At 46.4% G+C, this 17,716-nt stretch overlaps 1 protein-coding gene across 1 annotated transcript; it reads left to right on the top strand.

Moving 5' to 3' along the window:
- Window positions 1–3,981: 3,981 nt before the first annotated feature.
- Window positions 3,982–7,707, top strand: LOC123085977 (peter Pan-like protein). Its single transcript, XM_044507680.1, has 6 exons — window positions 3,982–4,311; window positions 4,424–4,654; window positions 4,748–4,840; window positions 4,924–5,111; window positions 6,967–7,160; window positions 7,250–7,707. Exons 1-6 carry the CDS (start codon window positions 4,030–4,032, stop codon window positions 7,360–7,362), a joined length of 1,101 nt encoding a protein of 366 aa, XP_044363615.1. The 5' UTR covers window positions 3,982–4,029; the 3' UTR covers window positions 7,363–7,707.
- Window positions 7,708–17,716: the final 10,009 nt, after the last annotated feature.

The following is a 17,716-nucleotide window of genomic DNA, read 5'->3' as shown; positions in this document are numbered from 1 at the left end:
AACACTTTTATCTTGAAATTTAGTGAGAGATCATCTTATAATGCTACCGTCAATCAAAGCAAGATAAGATGCATAAAAGATAAACATCACATGCAATCAATATAGGTGATATGATATGGCCATCATCATCTTGTGCTTGTGATCTTCATCTCTGAAGCACTGTCATGATCACCATCGTCACCGCTCGGGGACACATTGATCTCCATCGTAGCATCTTTGTTGTCTCGCCAATCTTATGCTTCCACGACTATCGCTACCGCTTAGTGATAAAGTAAAGCATTACAGCGCAATTGCATTGCATACAATAAAGTGACAACCATATGGCTCCTGCCAGTTGCCGATAACTCGGTTACAAAACATGATCATCTCATACAATAAAATTTAGCATCCTGTCTTGACCATATCACATCACAACATGCCCTGCAAAAACAAGTTAGACGTCCTCTACTTTGTTGTTGCAAGTTTTACGTGGCTGCTACGGGCTTAAGCAAGAACCATTCTTACCTACGCATCAAAACCACAATGATAGTTTGTCAAGTTGGTATTGTTTTAACCTTCGCAAGGACCGGGCGTAGCCACACTTGGTTCAACTAAAGTTGGAGAAACTGACACCCGCCAGCCACCTGTGTGCAAAGCACGTCGGTAGAACCAGTCTCACATAAGCGTACGCGTAATGTCGGTCCGGGCCGCTTCATCCAACAATACCGTCGAACCAAAGTATGGCATGCTGGTAAGCAGTATGACTTATATCGCCCACAACTCACTTGTGTTCTACTCGTGCACAATATACACGCATAAAACCTAGGCTCTGATACCACTGTTGGGGAACGTAGTAATTTCAAAAAAAAATCCTACGCACACGCAAGATCATGGTAATCCATAGCAACGAGAGGGGAGAGTGTTGTCTACGTACCCTCATAGACCGTTCGCGGAAGCGTTATATCAACGCGGTTGATATAGTCGTACGTCTTCACGTCCGACCGATCCAAGTACCGAAAGCACGGCACCTCCGAGTTCTGCACACGTTCGGCTCGGTGACGTCCTCGCCTTCTCGATCCAGCAAGAGGGGCGAAGTAGTAGATGAGTTCCGGCAGCACGACGGCGTGGTGACGGTGTTGGTGAAGAACAATCTCCGCAGGGCTTCGCCTAAGCACTACGAAAACTATGGCGGAGGATAAACTAGAGGGGACGGGGTTGCCGGCACACGGCTTGGTGTTTCTTGATGTGTCTTTGGTGCTAGCCCTACCCCTCTATTTATATGTTGAGCCCTGGGGTCGAAACTTGGAGTAAAAGCCTCCTCAAAGTCGGTTTCACCCAAAAGGCAAGAGTCCTTCTCGGACTCCAGGGCTAGACGCCAGGGTTCCCGGCGTCTACCCCCTAGACGCCAAGGTTCCTGGCGTCTAGCCTCTGGTCTCCGCAAAACTTCCTTTTGCACTTTCCAAAAGCCTCGTGGGCTTTCCCCTTTGGCCCAGATAAAGTGTTCTCGTCCCCAAACATTTCGGGAAACATCCGGAACCCCTTCCGGAGATCAAACACTACTATTCCATATATCAAACTTTGTCTCCGGACCATTCCGGAGTTCCTCGTCATGTCCGTGATCTCATCCCGGACTCCGAACAACATTCGGTCATCAACATACATAACTCATATAGTACTATATCGTCAACGAACGTTAAGCGTGCGGACCCTACGGGTTCGAGAACTATGTAGACATGACCGAGACACCTCTCTGGTCAATAACCAATAGCGGGACCTGGATGCCTATATTGGCTCCTACATATTCTATGAAGATCTTTATCGGCCAGACCGCATAACAACATACGTTGTTCCCTATGTCATCGGTATGTTACTTGCCCGAGATTCGATCGTCGGTATCTCAATACCTAGTTCAATCTCGTTACCGGCAAGTCTCTTTACTCGTTCCGTAATACATCATCCCGCAACTAACTCATTAGTTGCAATGCTTGCAAGGCTTATAGTGATGTGCATTACCGAGTGGGCCCAGAGATACCTCTCTGACAATCGGAGTGACAAATCCTAATCTCGAAATACGCCAACCCAACAAGTACCTTTGGAGACACCTGTAGAGCACCTTTATAATCACCTAGTTACGTTGTGACGTTTGGTGGCACACAAAGTGTTCCTCGGGTAAACGGGTGTTGCATAATCTCATAGTCATAGGAACATGTATAAGTCATGAAGAAAGCAATAGCAACAAACTAAACGATCAATGCTAAGCTAACGGAATGGGTCAAGTCAATCACATCATTCTCCTAATGATGTGATCCCGTTAATCAAATGACAACTCATGTCTATGGTTAGGAAACATAACCATCTTTGATCAACGAGCTAGTCAAGTAGAGGCATACTAGTGACACTCTGTTTGTTTATGTATTCACACATGTATTATGTTTCCGGTTAATACAATTCTAGCATGAATAATAAACATTTATCATGATATAAGGAAATAAATAATAACTTTATTATTGCCTCTAGGGCATATTTCCTTCATGCGGCGCGAGCGCTCGTGTGTGGCGCGCGCGGAAGCGGAGTCCCCAAATACAGAACGCGAGTTGGCGATTCGGACCACTCGCCCAACTCCATATGCCGTGCACGCGGTTATTGCGCGCCCGCTGGAGCCACTCTACCGGTTGCGCGCGCTAAAATGGCCAATTTTGCGGCGCAACTGTTGGAGATGCTCTGAGCCAGGGGATAGGCACTTACTTTATTTGGCCGGCCGCTAGCGAACGCTAGCGAGCCCCCGGCCGCCAGCTAGACCCGTCCCTTATTTTTTTGAGATGACCCAACTCGCTTGGCAGGGGTCTGACCCTGCTCGCCCCGGATGCGGCTTGCCTGCTCGCTCTCGGTGCTCCCATCCGTGCTCCCATCCGTTGCTTTCTCATCCCACGGCTCCAGTCAACTCTCTCCTCTCGTTGTCCAAAACAAATCACATAGAGTTCTGTATTCTCTTTCCTATACATGTATCTGTATTTGCATCACGCCGCCTGCGTATTCTATCAAGACGTCACCGACGAGGCTGGGCTTAAGAACCTCGCGTTCGCTGGCGATCCGGCGCCGCCAAGTTCGTTGGCCGTTAATCAGTCAGCACCGACAGATCGAGCCGAACACGCTGGTGAAGCCGACTAGCCTCGGCTCACCGGCATGGAAGATAACATCAATTTCTAGACTGTCGGCCAGGACCCAACCACTGTCACCGGCATTGAGATGTCGGTGCGCGCCGGGAAGTAGTACAACTCACGGTGGTAGTGCCGTAGTGGTACGCCATCATACGTACTCCAGGCAAGCAAATCTAATCGCTCACCTCTATGTAGTAGCCTACTCTAAGCCGATTCATACTCGCCAATGTCAAATAGACATGCCATGCCATGCCCATACGTGGAGTAGGTAGTAAATGGATTAACCGGGGACGCGGAGGAGCTACAACTTGAGCAGCATCGTGATTATTTCCATGTTTTGCTGCGTCGCCGCACAGTCCCCTCCACCGGAAAGGCCTCTCATGCCCCATGCTACCGGTAGGAGAAAGATCACGAGCGCAAGGAAGACGGCGGACGCCGCGACACAGTCCCCTCCATCGACCCCCTGCTTGAGTACGCGTGGCCTCTGTCAGATCACGAGCGTTGCTAGGACGGACTGAGCCTAATGCGATACGTATGCGGGTATGAAGAACAGAAGCAATACGGAGTTGTACGCGATTTTGTTTTGACAAAGAGAGAAGAATTAATTGGCGCCATAGGATGAGAAAGCAACGGACGGGAGCACCGATGAGGCGGGAGCAGGCAAGCTCCGTCCGCTCGCCCGTCCCTGTCTCCGCCCATGATCGCCGCGAAAGGACCAAAGGGCCATGTTCGACCGTCTCTCACGGGCTGGCCTGATAAGACATGAGAAGTACCCAGGCCCATCATTTCGTAAGCCCATTAACTATTAGTCCTACAAAACCCTAACCCCCCATCCTTAGGCCCCCTACCGCCTCAGAAGTTACGCATCTGCTCTGCTGCCCAAAACCTAACCATGGCGCGAGTCCGCAGCAACGGGCGGCGTGGCGGCGGCAGTGGCGGTGGAGGCGGCCGCGGCGGCAAGGGGAAAGGAAAGGGAAAAGGCCCGGGCAAGTGGAAAATGCCGTTGTCGGTGGCGCGGAAGCAGCAGGCGGTGCTGGCGAACGTGGACCAGGTCACCGGCGAGAGGATCCCCAAGAGCTTCGTCTTCTCGCGCGGCAAGCTCCCCTCCACGCTCCGTCACCTCCAGCAGGACCTCCGCAAGCTCATGCTCCCCTACACCGCCCTCAAGCTCAAGGTCCCTATCTTAATCCCCTATTCCATCCCCGCAGCCCCAAACCAATTCGGTGATTCCGTTTCTTAGCATCTTAACGAGCCACAATTTGCTTTTCTGTTCATAAAATTAACAGGAGAAGAAGAGGAACAACCTCAAGGACTTCGTCAACGTTGCCAGTCCATTGGGTGTTACGCATTTCTTGATCCTCTCGAACCCAAAGAGCTTGCCGCACTTGCGCTTCGCCAAGTCACCGCAGGGCCCAACCTACACTTGTCAGATTTCAGAATACGCTCTTGCGGCTGACATCGCAAACTCCCAAAAGCGGCCTAGGTGTCCTGCAGAGATATTCAAAAACTCGCCTCTGGTATAAGCTGGATTTTGTTCTGTTCTTTTAATAGGTTACGTTTTTTAGTTACAAAATCAACTCACCTTTGTTGTGGAATCACGTGTTTTGTAGGTCGTGCTCAGTGGTTTCAATGGCCTGGGCGAGCCTTTCAAGAGTTTTGTTACCTTCTTTAGGCATTTGGTCCCTGCTATTGATACAGATACTGTAAGTACTGCATGATATCTTGGCGATGGAACTTTATATCTTCTTTCTGGCATACTAAAATGATAGCGTATTTTCAATTGTAGGTTAAGCTATCAACCTGTCAAAGAATATTATTGCTACAGTATGACAAAGAGACGGAGGCTATCGATTTCCGGCATTACTCCATCAAGCTACAGCCTGTTGGCATCAGCCGCAAGATTAGAAAACTCATGCAGAACAATCAAGTGCCAGACCTAAGGGATCTTAAAGATGTTAGTGATTATGTGACAAAGTAAGAACTGAATCACCTTTCTTACAGTGTATTATAAGATATGTTTCAAGCGTGTGTTAATACTATGGTCTTTAATCGGTTGGCATGTGCCATCTAGAATGGGAAAATTGGTATGCTTAAATGCAAATTTAGATTCAAAATTAACAAAAAAAAAAACTTTGATTTGATATAGAGAAAGCCCCAACAGTTTCATTGTTCATTAGATTCCCTCGATCTATCATACAGGAAGTACTGCCTCCATTTTTATTTACTCCACATATTAGCTTCCTAAGTCAAACTTTGTTATTTTGTAGAAAAAGTTATTAACATCAGCATTGTATATATTTTCACACCATATATATTTGTTATTGTAAATGTTTATATTGTTTTCTATAAACTTGGTCAAATTTTCTAAAGTTTGACCTAGGACAAAGCTAATGGGTGGAGTAAATAAAAACATAGGCAGTATGTAGACATGATATGATATGTGAGAAATTCAACTTGTGTTTGAGCAATCTGACAGATTTTCTACACTCCTATCACATGCTTGAAAACTTGCAACCCTTCTAAGCAGATCATTGTATATACCCCCTCCATTTCAAATTACTTCGCATATTGGGCTTTCGCTTGGCTAGGCCTCCTTTGGAACAAATGATAGGAATATTATAGGAATAGGAATTTCATAGGAAGTGAGATGACATGCATCTCAATTCGTATAGAGAAAGAGATGCCATTTGATGCATAGGATAGGAAATTTTCCATTGAGTCTAAGCTAATATTTTTTTCCTTTGAAATGTGAAGGGTTGGATCCTATCCTACATAGGAATAGGAATCCATTCCTACAAACCAAAGGGCATCATAGAATTTTTTCCTTTGAAAATCCTATCCTATGAAATTCCTACAAGATCCCTACAAACCGAAGGAGGCCTAAGTCTTTGAACAATTACTACACTATTATTATATAACTTTGTGATACAAAACCGTAAACACAACTAATTACTTTGGAGTATGAATCTAGTGACATCAATGTTAGGTCAGGTAAAGCATATACTGATATGCCCATTTTCCATGTCCACTGAAACCATTTAAGATGTTATAAAGAAGAGTACTTCTAATTATGAGTGGAATGCAGATTCAACTATTCAAGATGTTTATTGTGCAGTGCTTATAGATGGTTTTATCTACACAATGAATCTAGTTATTGCAGTTATCTGTTGCTTTTAGACCAGCTCGCTCAATTGTTTGTTACTTTGAAGTTAGACAGCAGTGACAGTTTTAACATTATGGCTTGATTTGTCCAGTTTTATAATTATGAAGAAAAACCTACTACTACTCATATTCCTTACAATGTGCCCCCTTCCCTAACTATCCATTGCTCCATTGGACAATCTGACAGTTTAAAGACATTCCCTTGCTTTACGCCATCACCAGCTTCCTTTTGAAGGTTGTATTTTATAAATATGTTTCTCCAGCTAGTCCAATATACAACATTGGATGACTACCTATGGTGTTTCCCATGAAATGTATTTTGATAGTTAAGAAAAAACAATCGATCAAGATATATTTTCTGTGTTTTCAGATGGAAATGAAAATTCAAGAAATGAATTTAATTTGCATTTTTTTTACAATTGTAGTCGGTTGTTCACTGCTTTCTGACCAGTTCGCTCAATGATTTGTTACATTGGTATTATATAATAGTGACGATTTAAATGCCATGTCCTGATTTGTGACTTAATACACCAAAACCTACTGTTCCTCAAATTCTGTCTATAATGAGCCCCCTTTGTTTGCTTGTCCATTTGCAATACAACCAAACCTACTGTTCCTCAAATTCTGTCTATAATGAGCCCCCTTTGTTTGCTTGTCCATTTGCAAGAGCTGGATATGGATCTGAAAGCGAACCAGACGATGAAGCAGCGACTGTAAGTCTAGCAAGTGATATAGACAAATTGAACAGAGCATCCCGAAAAAGTGCCGTCAGACTCCAAGAGGTCGGACCAAGAATGACCATGCGCTTAGTTAAGGTTGAATCTGGGCTATGCTCGGGCGACATCTTGTACCCACAATCTGGTAAGTTCCATTTGTTGACGTGGTGGTTCTTTTGAAATGCAAATCGCATGTTACTTTTTTGTCCTGAACTTCAATGCTATGTTATACAGTTGGAAAAGAAGATGTGAAGGAGGGACAAGAGGAAGAAGAGATAGAAGATGCTGAGGATATGATGGAGCTGGTTGATGGGACGGAGGAGGACGACACGGGTGACGAAGAGTAGCCTAGATGAGCTCGAGTGGTGCTGAGCAGCAGCCTATGATGATTGCTAAAAATGTGAAGCAACTGGTGTATTGCGACAACATTATGAGTTTTGATCCTTGAGAAAGCATAGTAGAGAAGTCGCTCTCGAAAAAGAGAGGGATAAAGCTCTTGAAGTGATAATCCTTATTTTGGTCGAATCCGAATGGTTTTTAGCCGTGTAACATGATACATATTCTGTATTTACCTCAGTTTTGCCTTAGGAGGGTGCATATAAGCACTAGCTGCTGCGTTTGAAGTTGGATATTGGATTGTGAATTATTGTCATGGAGCATGACCCAGATATTTCACTTTTGGAAGAGTTGCAGCGATCCGGTTTCAGGTTATTCTTGTGCAGCAGAGGAAGCAGAAATTCAGAAATTGCCTTGCCGGTGACATTAAAATCCTTCCTCGCTGGTATGATTTTTCTTGTTCTGCCTTGCTCTCTGGGTTCAGCTATCTTGTCTTAGCTGGCAATTTTTGCCGTGGTGTATCTCTACATTTGGAAGCAGCAAGTAACGTTGGCCAAAAAATCCACATGCCGGTGGGCACACTTAAGCATACTTTACATGTGTAATCTCTCCCATAGTCGCTAGGCCGCAGTTTGAAGCATACTTTACCCCGCGGCAGAAGGAATAATCCGTTGCTCGAATCGATGCCGATCCCCGATTACCAGTAGGCACATGCATGATTTAGGCCGAGAGGAGGATCCGAGAGCCTGCATCAGGCGGGGGCAGTGAAACACATATAATAACTTTTCTCGCGCGATTTAGATCTGAATTGCGTCGCCGATCGTTCTACCATGTTATTGTGTCGGCTCTGTCTGACAGGCGACAAGTGGTAGCTCCGGCCCACTTGTTTGTGGAGGCAATGAGTAGGTTCCTCGAGATCCTGAGATGCAGGCGCCGATAATTAAAATGCAGTGGAACTTTCGTCTTAAGTGCGTACAAATGAGATCGCGGTACTCCAGCCGGTTCCTGAACAATTCAAAAAAACAAATAAAAAAAACACGCACACACAAACCACTCAAATCAGTGAGCATGGAGCTCAATGCTCATGTTTACAAACAGCTACTGTATCTGCTTTCTAAACGGGTAGAAAGGGAGGCGGATGCGACATTCATGGCAATAATAAGATGTTGGTCTCCTGAGGCTAGTCCTAGTGCTTCAGCCTGGATGGGTGCTAAGCCTGCCAGCTGAGCAAAAAACTGATGTGTCACATTAATTAATGATGGTCCCTGGCCCACGCGTCATTGCTGTTTCATACTCGTACATCTACATGAATCTTCTGTGTTACTCCGAGAACATAATTGTTAGAAGAGAGAGAGGATTGGTGGAATATATATATATATATATATATATATATATATATATGAGTATATGATCTATTTGAAGTACAAGCCAAGACAGAATATTTTCTAGTCTAACCTATGTTTCCTAATACAATCACGTTAGTCAATATCCCCCCGCAGTCACAACGGCAGCGACGCAGACGATGAGACTGGAGAAGAATTCGAAAGCAAGCCGACGGACACCACCCCACAGTCGTAACGGTCGATGCATCGCGGAGTCATGGCTGGAGTGGAAACCAACGAGGTTGCTCAAGCAGGCGGTAGCCCTTTGTGCCGTTTGTCGATGTAGCCAAGAGCGTGGGTGGTGGAGGCGTGGTCAAGGTAGCCATGCGAAGAATGCCATGGTCGATGTCGAGTCGGGGTGGCCGGTGTCGAGAAAGTCGCCGTGGAGCCGCGGGCGCAAGGGGGCGTCGAGTTAGTATGGGCGCAGTGGTGTCAAAATAGTGGTGCGCCGGGAAGAAAACGAAGTTGACGAGGCGTCGCGCCGGGGTTGCCAAACCCGGGGACACGTCGTAGACGAAGGAACATGTCGGTGTTGCCAGCACCGGGCATGCGTAGACGGTCGAAGACGAAGTTGACGAAGCGCCGCACCAGGCTTGCCAGGCCCGAGGACACGTCGTGGACGAAGGCACACAACGGTGTTGCCAGCACCGGGCATGCGTAGACTGGGACCTGCACGAGCTGTACGCCATGCCGAAGAGGTCGGAGAGGCCAACAAAGAAGGACCCGACGACGGTTGCGACGCCAATCGGCGCGGGGACAGTGTCGCCCGCGGTTGTCGGAGTGGATGAAGCGGTCGGGGTAGATGACGGCGACGCGGGCGACGAGCTGGTGCTGGACGAAGGCGAAGGGGGTGGACGGGCGGCGGCGGCTACGGAGGTAGCGGTGGCAGCGGCCAAAGAAGAGCGGCGGCGGCAGCCTGACGGCGGCGGCGGATAGGTTAGGAGTGCGGCGGCGGTGCTCGAAGTAGGCGAAGAACCCTGACAGCGTGACGAAGACCGGCGCGGACGGTGGCATTCCCGCGCCAAGGGAGACGGCGCGGCGCATACCATAGGAGGTCGACGCGCGGTGACGACAGAGTGGACCATGGGCCGCGGCGCTACAGCCCGAAGGGGCGACGCAGCTGCGGCAGGCGGATCGGGGCGATGGTGGGAAGACCTTGGGGCGGTGGCGGGACCACGGGCCGCGGCACTACGGCCCGAAGGGGCGATGCAGCGGCGGAGCGCGGGTCGGTGCTGTTGGAAATATGCCCTAGAGGCAATAATAAAATGGTTATTATTGTATTTCCTTGTTCATGATAATTGTCTATTATTCATGCTATAATTGTATTAACCAGAAACCGTAATACATGTGTGAATACATAGACCACAACATGTCCCTAGTAAGCCTCTAGTTGACTAGCTCGTTGATCAATAGATGGTCATGGTTTCCTGACCATGGACATTGGATGTCATTGATAACGGGATCACATCATTAGGAGAACGATGTGATGGACAAGACCCAATCCTAAGCCTAGCACAAGATTGTGCAGTTCGTATGCTAAAGCTTTTCTAATGTCAAGTATCATTTCCTTAGACCATGAGATTGTGCAACTCCCGGATACCGTAGGAGTGCTTTGGGTGTACCAAACGTCATAACGTAACTGGGTGGCTATAAAGGTGCACTACGGGTATCTCCGAAAGTGTCTGTTGGGTTGGCACGAACCGAGACTGGGATTTGTCACTCTTGCAACAGAGAGGTATCTCTGGGCCCACTCGGTAGGACATCATCATAATATGCACAATGTGACCAAGGAGTTGATCATGGGATGATGTGTTACGTAATGAGTAAAGAGACTTGCCGGTAACGAGATTGAACAAGGTATCGGGATATCGACGATCGAATCTCGGGCAAATACTATACCGGTAGACAAAGGGAATTTTATACGGGATTGATTGAATCCTCGACATTGTGGTTCATCCGATGAGATCATCGTGGAGCATGTGGGAGCCAACATGTGTATGCAGATCCCGCTGTTGGTTATTGGCCGGAGAGTTGTCTCTGTCATGTCTACGTGTCTCCCGAACCCGTAGGGTCTACACACTTAAGGTTCGATGACGCTAGAGTTGTAGAGATATTAGTATGCGGTTAACCGAAAGTTGTTCGGAGTCCCGGATGAGATCCCGGACGTCACGAGGAGTTCCGGAATGGTCCGGAGGTAAAGATATATATATATATATATATATACACACACACACACACACACACACACATATATATATATATAAAGTCCAATTTCGGCCATCAGGAGAGTTTCAGGGTCACCGGTATTGTACCGGGACCACCGGAAGGGTTCCGGGGGTCCACTGGGTGGGGCCACCTGTCCCGGAGGGCCCCATGGGCTGAAGTGACGTGGGAACCAGCCCCTGGTGGGCTGGTGCGCCCCCCTTGGGCCTCCCTTGCGCCTAGGGTTGGAAACCCTAAAGGGGTGGGAGCGCCTCCACCTGGCTTGGGGGTCAAGCCACCCCCTAGGCCGCCGCCCCTCCCATTAGATGGGATCTCTAGGGGCCGGCGCCCCCCAGGGCCCCTATATATAGTGGAGGGGAGCAAGGGCAGCAGCACCCTAAGCCCTGGCGCCTCCCTCCCTCCCGTGACACCTCTTCCTCCCCGCTTGCGCTTGGCGAAGCCCTGCCGGGATCCCGCTACTTCCACCACCACGCCGTCGTGCTGCTGAATCTCTATCAACTTCTCCTCCCCCTTGCTGGATCAAGAAGGAGGAGACGTCTCCGCTCCGTACGTGTGTTGAACGCGGAGGTGCCGTCCGTTCGGCGCTAGGATCATCGGTGATTTGGATCACGACGAGTATGCCTCCATCAACCCCGTTCTCTTGAACGCTTCCGCTTAGTGATCTTCAAGGGTATGAAGATGCACTCCCTCTCTCTCGTTGCTAGATGACTCCATAGATTGATCTTGGTGATGCGTAGAAAATTTTAAATTTCTGCTACGATCCCCAACAGTGGTATCAGAGCTAGGTCTATGCGTAAATTCTATGCACGAGTAGAATACAAAGTAGTTGTGGGCGATGATTTGTTCAAGTTGCTTGCCGTTACTAGTCTTATCTTGATACGGCGGCATTGTGGGATGAAGCGGCCCGGACCGACCTTACACGTACACTTACGTGAGACAGGTTCCACCGACTGACATGCACTTGATGCATAAGGTGGCTGGCGGGTGTCTGTCTCTCCCACTTTAGTCGGATCGGATTCGATGAAAAGGGTCCTTATGAAGGGTAAATAGCAATTGGCATATCACCGTTGTGGTTTTGCGTAGGTAAGAAACGTTCTAGCTAGAAACCCATAGCAGCCACGTAAAACATGCAACAACAATTAGAGGACGTCTAACTTGTTTTTGCAGGGTATGCTATGTGATGTGATATGGCAAAAAGGATGTGATGAATGATATATGTGATGTATGAGATTGATCATATTCTTGTAATAGGAATCACGACTTGCATGTCGATGAGTATGACAACCGGCAGGAGCCATAGGAGTTGTCTTAATTTATTTATGACCCGCGTGTCAATGAAAACACCATGTAATTACTTTACTTTATTGCTAACTGTTAGCCATAGTAGTAGAAGTAATAGTTGGCGAGGCAACTTTATGAAGACATGATGATGGAGATCATGATGATGAAGATCATGGTGTCATGCTGGTGACGATGGTGTTCATGGCATGCCGCGCCTCAAAGATGGAGATCAAAGGCGCAAGATGATATTGGTCATATCATGTCACTTTATGATTTGCATGTGATGTTTGTCATGTTTACATCTTATTTGCTTAGAACGATGGTAGCATAAATAAGATGATCCCTCGCAATAATTTCAAAAAAGTGTTCCCCCTAACTGTGCACCGTTGCTAAGGTCCGTTGTTCCGAAGCACCACGTGATGATCGGGTGTGATAGGTTCTAACGTTCGCATACAACGGGTATAGGCTAGATTTACACACGCAATACACTTAGGTTAACTTGACGAGCCTAGCATGTACAGACATGGCCTCGGAACACGGAAGACCGAAAGGTCGAACATGAGTCGTATAGTGGATACGATCAACATGAAGATGTTCACCGATGATGACTAGTCCGTCTCACGTGATGATCGGACATGGCCTAGTTGACTCGGATCATGTATCACTTAGATGACTAGAGGGATGTCTATCTAAGTGGGAGTTCATTGAATAATTTGATTAGATGAACTTAGTTATCATGAACATAGTCAAAAGGTGTTTGCAAATTATGTCGTAGCTCACGCTTTGGTTCTACTGTTTTAGATATGTTCCTAGAGAAAATTTAGTTGAAAGTTGAAAGTAGCAATTATGCGGACTGGGTCTGTGAACTGAGGATTGTCCTCATTGCTGCACAGAAGGGTTATGTCCTTAATGCACCGCTCAGTGTGTTGAACCTCGAGCATCGTCTGTAGATGTTGGGAAACATCTGACATACACGTTTTGATGACTACGTGATAGTTCAGTACGTAATACTAACGGTTTAGAATTGTGGCACCAAAGACGTTTTTGAAACGTCGCAGAACATATGAGATGTTCCAAAGACTGAAATTGGAATTTCAGACTAGTGCCCACGTCAAGAGGTATGATACCTCTGACAAGTTTCTTAAGCCTGCAAACTAAGGGAGAAAAACTCAATGTTGAGCATGTGCTCAGATTGTCTGAGTACTGCAATCGCTTGAATCGAGTGGGAGTTAATCTTCCAGATGAGATAGTGATGGTTCTCCATAGTCACTGCCACCAAGCTATTGGAGCTTCATGATGAACTATAACATATCAGGGATAGACATGATGATCCTTGAGCAACTCGCGATATTTGACACCGCGAAAGTAGAAATCAAGTAGGAGCATCAATTGTTGATGATTAAACCACTAGTTTCAAGAAGGGCAAGGGAAAGAAGGGATACTTCATGAGACGGCAAATCAGTTGCTGCTCTAGTGAAGAAACCCAAGGTTGAACCAAACCCGAGACTAAGTGCTTCTATAATGAGGGGAATGGTCATTGAAGCAGAACTACCCTAGATACTTGGTAGATGAGAAGGCTGGCAAGGTCGACAGAAGTATTTTGGATATACGTCATATTATTGTGTACTTTACTAGTACTCCTAATAGCACCAGGGTAATAAATACCGGTTCGGTTGCTAAGCGTTGGTAACTCGAAATAAAAGGCTGCGGAGACTAGCTAAAGGTGAGATGACGATATGTGTTGGAAGTGTTTCCAAGGTTGATGTGATCAAACATCGCACGCTCCCTCTACCATCGGGATTGGTGTTAAACCGAAATAATTGTTATTTGGTGTTTGCGTTGAGCATAGACATGATTGGATTATGTTTATCGCCACATGGTTATTCATTTAAGGAGAATAATAGTTACTCTGTTTATTTGAATAATACCTTCAATGGTCTTGCACCTAAAATAAATAGTTTATTGAATCTCGATCGTAGTGATACACATGTTCATGCCAAAAGATATAAGATAGTAATGATAGTACCACATACTTGTGGCACTGCCATTTGAGTCATGTTGGTATAAAACGCATGAAGAAGCTCCATGTTGATGGATCTTTGGACTCACTCATTTTGAAAAGATTGAGATATGCGAACCATGTCTATTGGTAGATATGCATGAAGAAACTCCATACAGATGGATCGTTTGGACTCACTTGATTTTCAATCACTTGAGACATGCAAATCGTACCACATGGGCAACATGACTGAAAGGCCTTGTTTTCAGTAAGATGGAACAAAAAAGCAACTTGTTGCAAGTAATACATTTTGATGTGTGCAGTCCAATAAGTGCTGAGGCACGCAGTGGATATCGTTATGTTCTTACTTCACAGATGATTTGAGTAGATGTTGAGTATATTTACTTGATGAAACACAAGTCTGAATTATTGAAAGGTTTAAGTAATTTCAGAGTGAAGTTGAAGATCGTTGTGACAAGATGATAAAATGTCTATGATATGATCATAGAGATGAATATCTGAGTTACGAGTTTGGCACACAATTAAGACATTGTGGAAATTGTTTCACAACTAATACCGCCTGGACCACCATAGTGTGATGGTGTGTCCGAACATCACAATCGCACCCTATTGGATATGGTGCATACCATGATGTCTCTTATCGAATTACCACTATCATTTATGGGTTAGGCATTAGAGACAACCGCACTCACTTTAAATAGGGCACCACACAATTCCGTTGAAACGACACTACATGAACTATGGTTTAGAGAAACCTAAGTTGTCGTTTCTTAAAAGTTTGGGGCTGCGATGCTTATGTGAAATTTTTTCAGGCTGATAAGCTCAAACCCAAAGCGGATAAATGCATCTTCATAGAATACCCAAAAATAGTTGGGTATACCTCCTATTTAAGATCCGGAAGCAAAAGTGATTGTTTCTAGAAACGGGTCCTTTCTCGAGGAAAAGTTTCTCTCGAAAGAATTGAGTGGGAGGATGGTGGAGACTTGATGAGGTTATTGTGACGCCCCCATTCGACCGTACACTAATCATACACGCAAATGTGTACGATCAAGATCAGGGACTCACGGGAAGATATCACAACACAACTCTACAAATAAAATAAGTCATACAAGCATCATATTACAAGACAGGGGCCTCGAGGGCTCGAAAACAAGAGCTCGATCATAGACGAGTCAGCGGAAGCAACAGTATCTGAGTACAGACATAAGTTAAACAAGTTTGCCTTAATAAGGCTAGCACAAACTGGGATACATATCGAAAGAGGCGCAGGCCTCCTGCCTGGGATCCTCCTAAACTACTCCTGGTCGTCGTCGGCGGGCTGCACGTAGTAGTAGGCACCTCCCGAGTAGTAGTAGTCATCATCGACAGTGGCGTCTGGCTCCTGGGCTCCAACGTCTGGTCGCAGCAATCGGGTATAGGAAGGGGGAAAAGAGGGAGCAAAGCAACCGTGAGTACTCATCCAAATTACTCACAAGCAAGGAGCTACACTACATATGTATGCATTGGTATCAAATGGAAAAGGGGGTATCATATGTGGACTGAACTGCAGAATGCCGGAATAAGAGGGGGATAGCTAGTCCTTTCGAAGACTACGCTTCTGGTAACCTCCATCTTGCAGCAGGAGAAGAGAGTGGATGGTAAGTTCACCAAGTAGCATCGTGTAGCATAATCCTAACCGATGATCCTCCCCTCGTCGCCCTGTGAGAGAGCGATCACCGATTGTATCTGGCACTTGGAAGGGTGTGTTTTATTAAGTATCCGGTTCTAGTTGTCATAAGGTCAAGGTACAACTCCAAGTCATCTTGTTACCGAAGATCACGGCTATTCAAATAGATTAACTTCCCTGCAGGGGTGCACCACATAACCCAACACGCTCGATCCCATTTGGCCGGACACACTTTTCTGGGTCATGCCCGGCCTCGGAAGATCAACACGTCGCAACCCTACCTAGGCACAACAGAGAGGTCAGCACACCGGTCTAAATCCTATGGCGCAGGGGTCTGGGCCCATCGCCCTTTGCACACCTGCATGTTGCGAACGCGGCCGGAAGCAGACCTAGCCTAGCAGGCGTTCCAGTCCAATCCGGCGCGCGCCGCTCAGTCGCTGATGTCACGAAGGCTTCGGCTAATACCACGACGTCGAGTGCCCATAACTGTCCCGTGTAGATGGTTAGTGCGTATACACCAGTGGCCAGATTTAGATCAAATACCAAGATCTCGTTAAACATGTTATCTTGAAATAACCGCGAACGCCGACTAGGGCCAGGCCCACCTCTCTCCTAGGTGGTATCAACCTGTCCTGTCACTTCGCCACAAAGATCCACATAGAGGGCTGTCGGGAAAGTATGTCCTTCCAGCCCCCAATTCGTGAATCAACAGCGGGTACTCCTCGAGCCAACCCGACTTTAGTCATCACATGTATCATGTATAAAGTATATAGTATGTACCCGTGATCACCTCCCGAGTGATCATGGCCCGATAGTATAGCATGGCAGACGGACAAGAAAGTAGGGCCACTGATGATAAACTAGCATCCTATACTAAGCATTATGATTGCAGGTAAAGGTAACAACAGTAGTAGCAAGGACAGGCTATGCATCAGGATAGGATTAATGGAAAGCAGTAACATGCTACACTACTCTAATGCAAGCAGTATAGAGGAGAGTAGGCGATATTTGGTGATCAGGGGGGGCTTGCCTGGTTGTTCTGGCAAGAGAGAGGGGTCGTCAACACCGTAGTCGTACTGGGTAGCAGCGGCGTCGGTCTCGGTGTCTAGCGAGAGAAGAGGGGGAAGAAACAATAAATATTAAGCAAACAGATGCATAGCGATGCATGACATGACAAGTATCGGTGCTAGGGGTGCCCTAACGTGGTACGAGGTGGTACCAGTGAAGGGGGGAAACATCCGGGAAAATATCCCCGGTGTCTCGCGTTTTCGGACAGATGAACCGGAGGGGGAAGTTGTGAGTTTGATAGGTTAGGGATGTGTGGCAGACGAACGGTCTGCGTCTCCGGATTCGTCTCGTCGTTCTGAGCAACTTTCATGTACAAAGTTTTTCAATCCGACCTATGGTTATTTTTCTATGATTTTTCAAAGTTTTAATATTATTCTGAAATTATTTTTAATTCGAAAATAAATGCTAAATTGCTAGGCGCACCCAACACAGTGTACACAAAAGTGTACCCAGTGGCTGACAGGTGGGCGAGAGGGACCTAGTTGACCAGTCAACATTTGACTGGTCAACAGGGGTGGGACCCCCCTGTCATTGACTGTTTTAGTCTACTCTAACAGTTTAGTTAGTTTAGTTAGTTATTTGGTTAATCTTAATTATGATTAATTAGTTAATTAATTTAGTTAATTAATATATTTTTATATATTTTTTAAAATTCTTCTTTTCTTAAATGTTCCAGGGCGTGGGGCCCATGTGGCAGTGGCCCAGAGGCCTAGCAGGCAAACGGG

The sequence above is a fragment of the Triticum aestivum genome, chromosome 4A, assembly GCF_018294505.1.
Source record: "Triticum aestivum cultivar Chinese Spring chromosome 4A, IWGSC CS RefSeq v2.1, whole genome shotgun sequence".
In the NCBI taxonomy this organism is placed as follows: domain Eukaryota; kingdom Viridiplantae; phylum Streptophyta; class Magnoliopsida; order Poales; family Poaceae; genus Triticum; species Triticum aestivum.
Note: the sequence above shows the minus strand (reverse complement) of the source record. Positions and strands in the feature narration are given on the sequence as shown.

Excerpts from the sequence above, each read along its gene's own strand:
- LOC123085977 (XM_044507680.1), top strand. The coding sequence starts at position 4,030 with ATGGCGCGAGTCCGCAGCAACGGGCGGCGTGGCGGCGGCAGTGGCGGT. Across the intron at positions 4,841-4,923 it reads CTGCTATTGATACAGATACT|GTTAAGCTATCAACCTGTCA; the intron begins GTAAGTACTGCA and ends TTTCAATTGTAG. Across the intron at positions 5,112-6,966 it reads GTTAGTGATTATGTGACAAA|AGCTGGATATGGATCTGAAA; the intron begins GTAAGAACTGAA and ends TCCATTTGCAAG.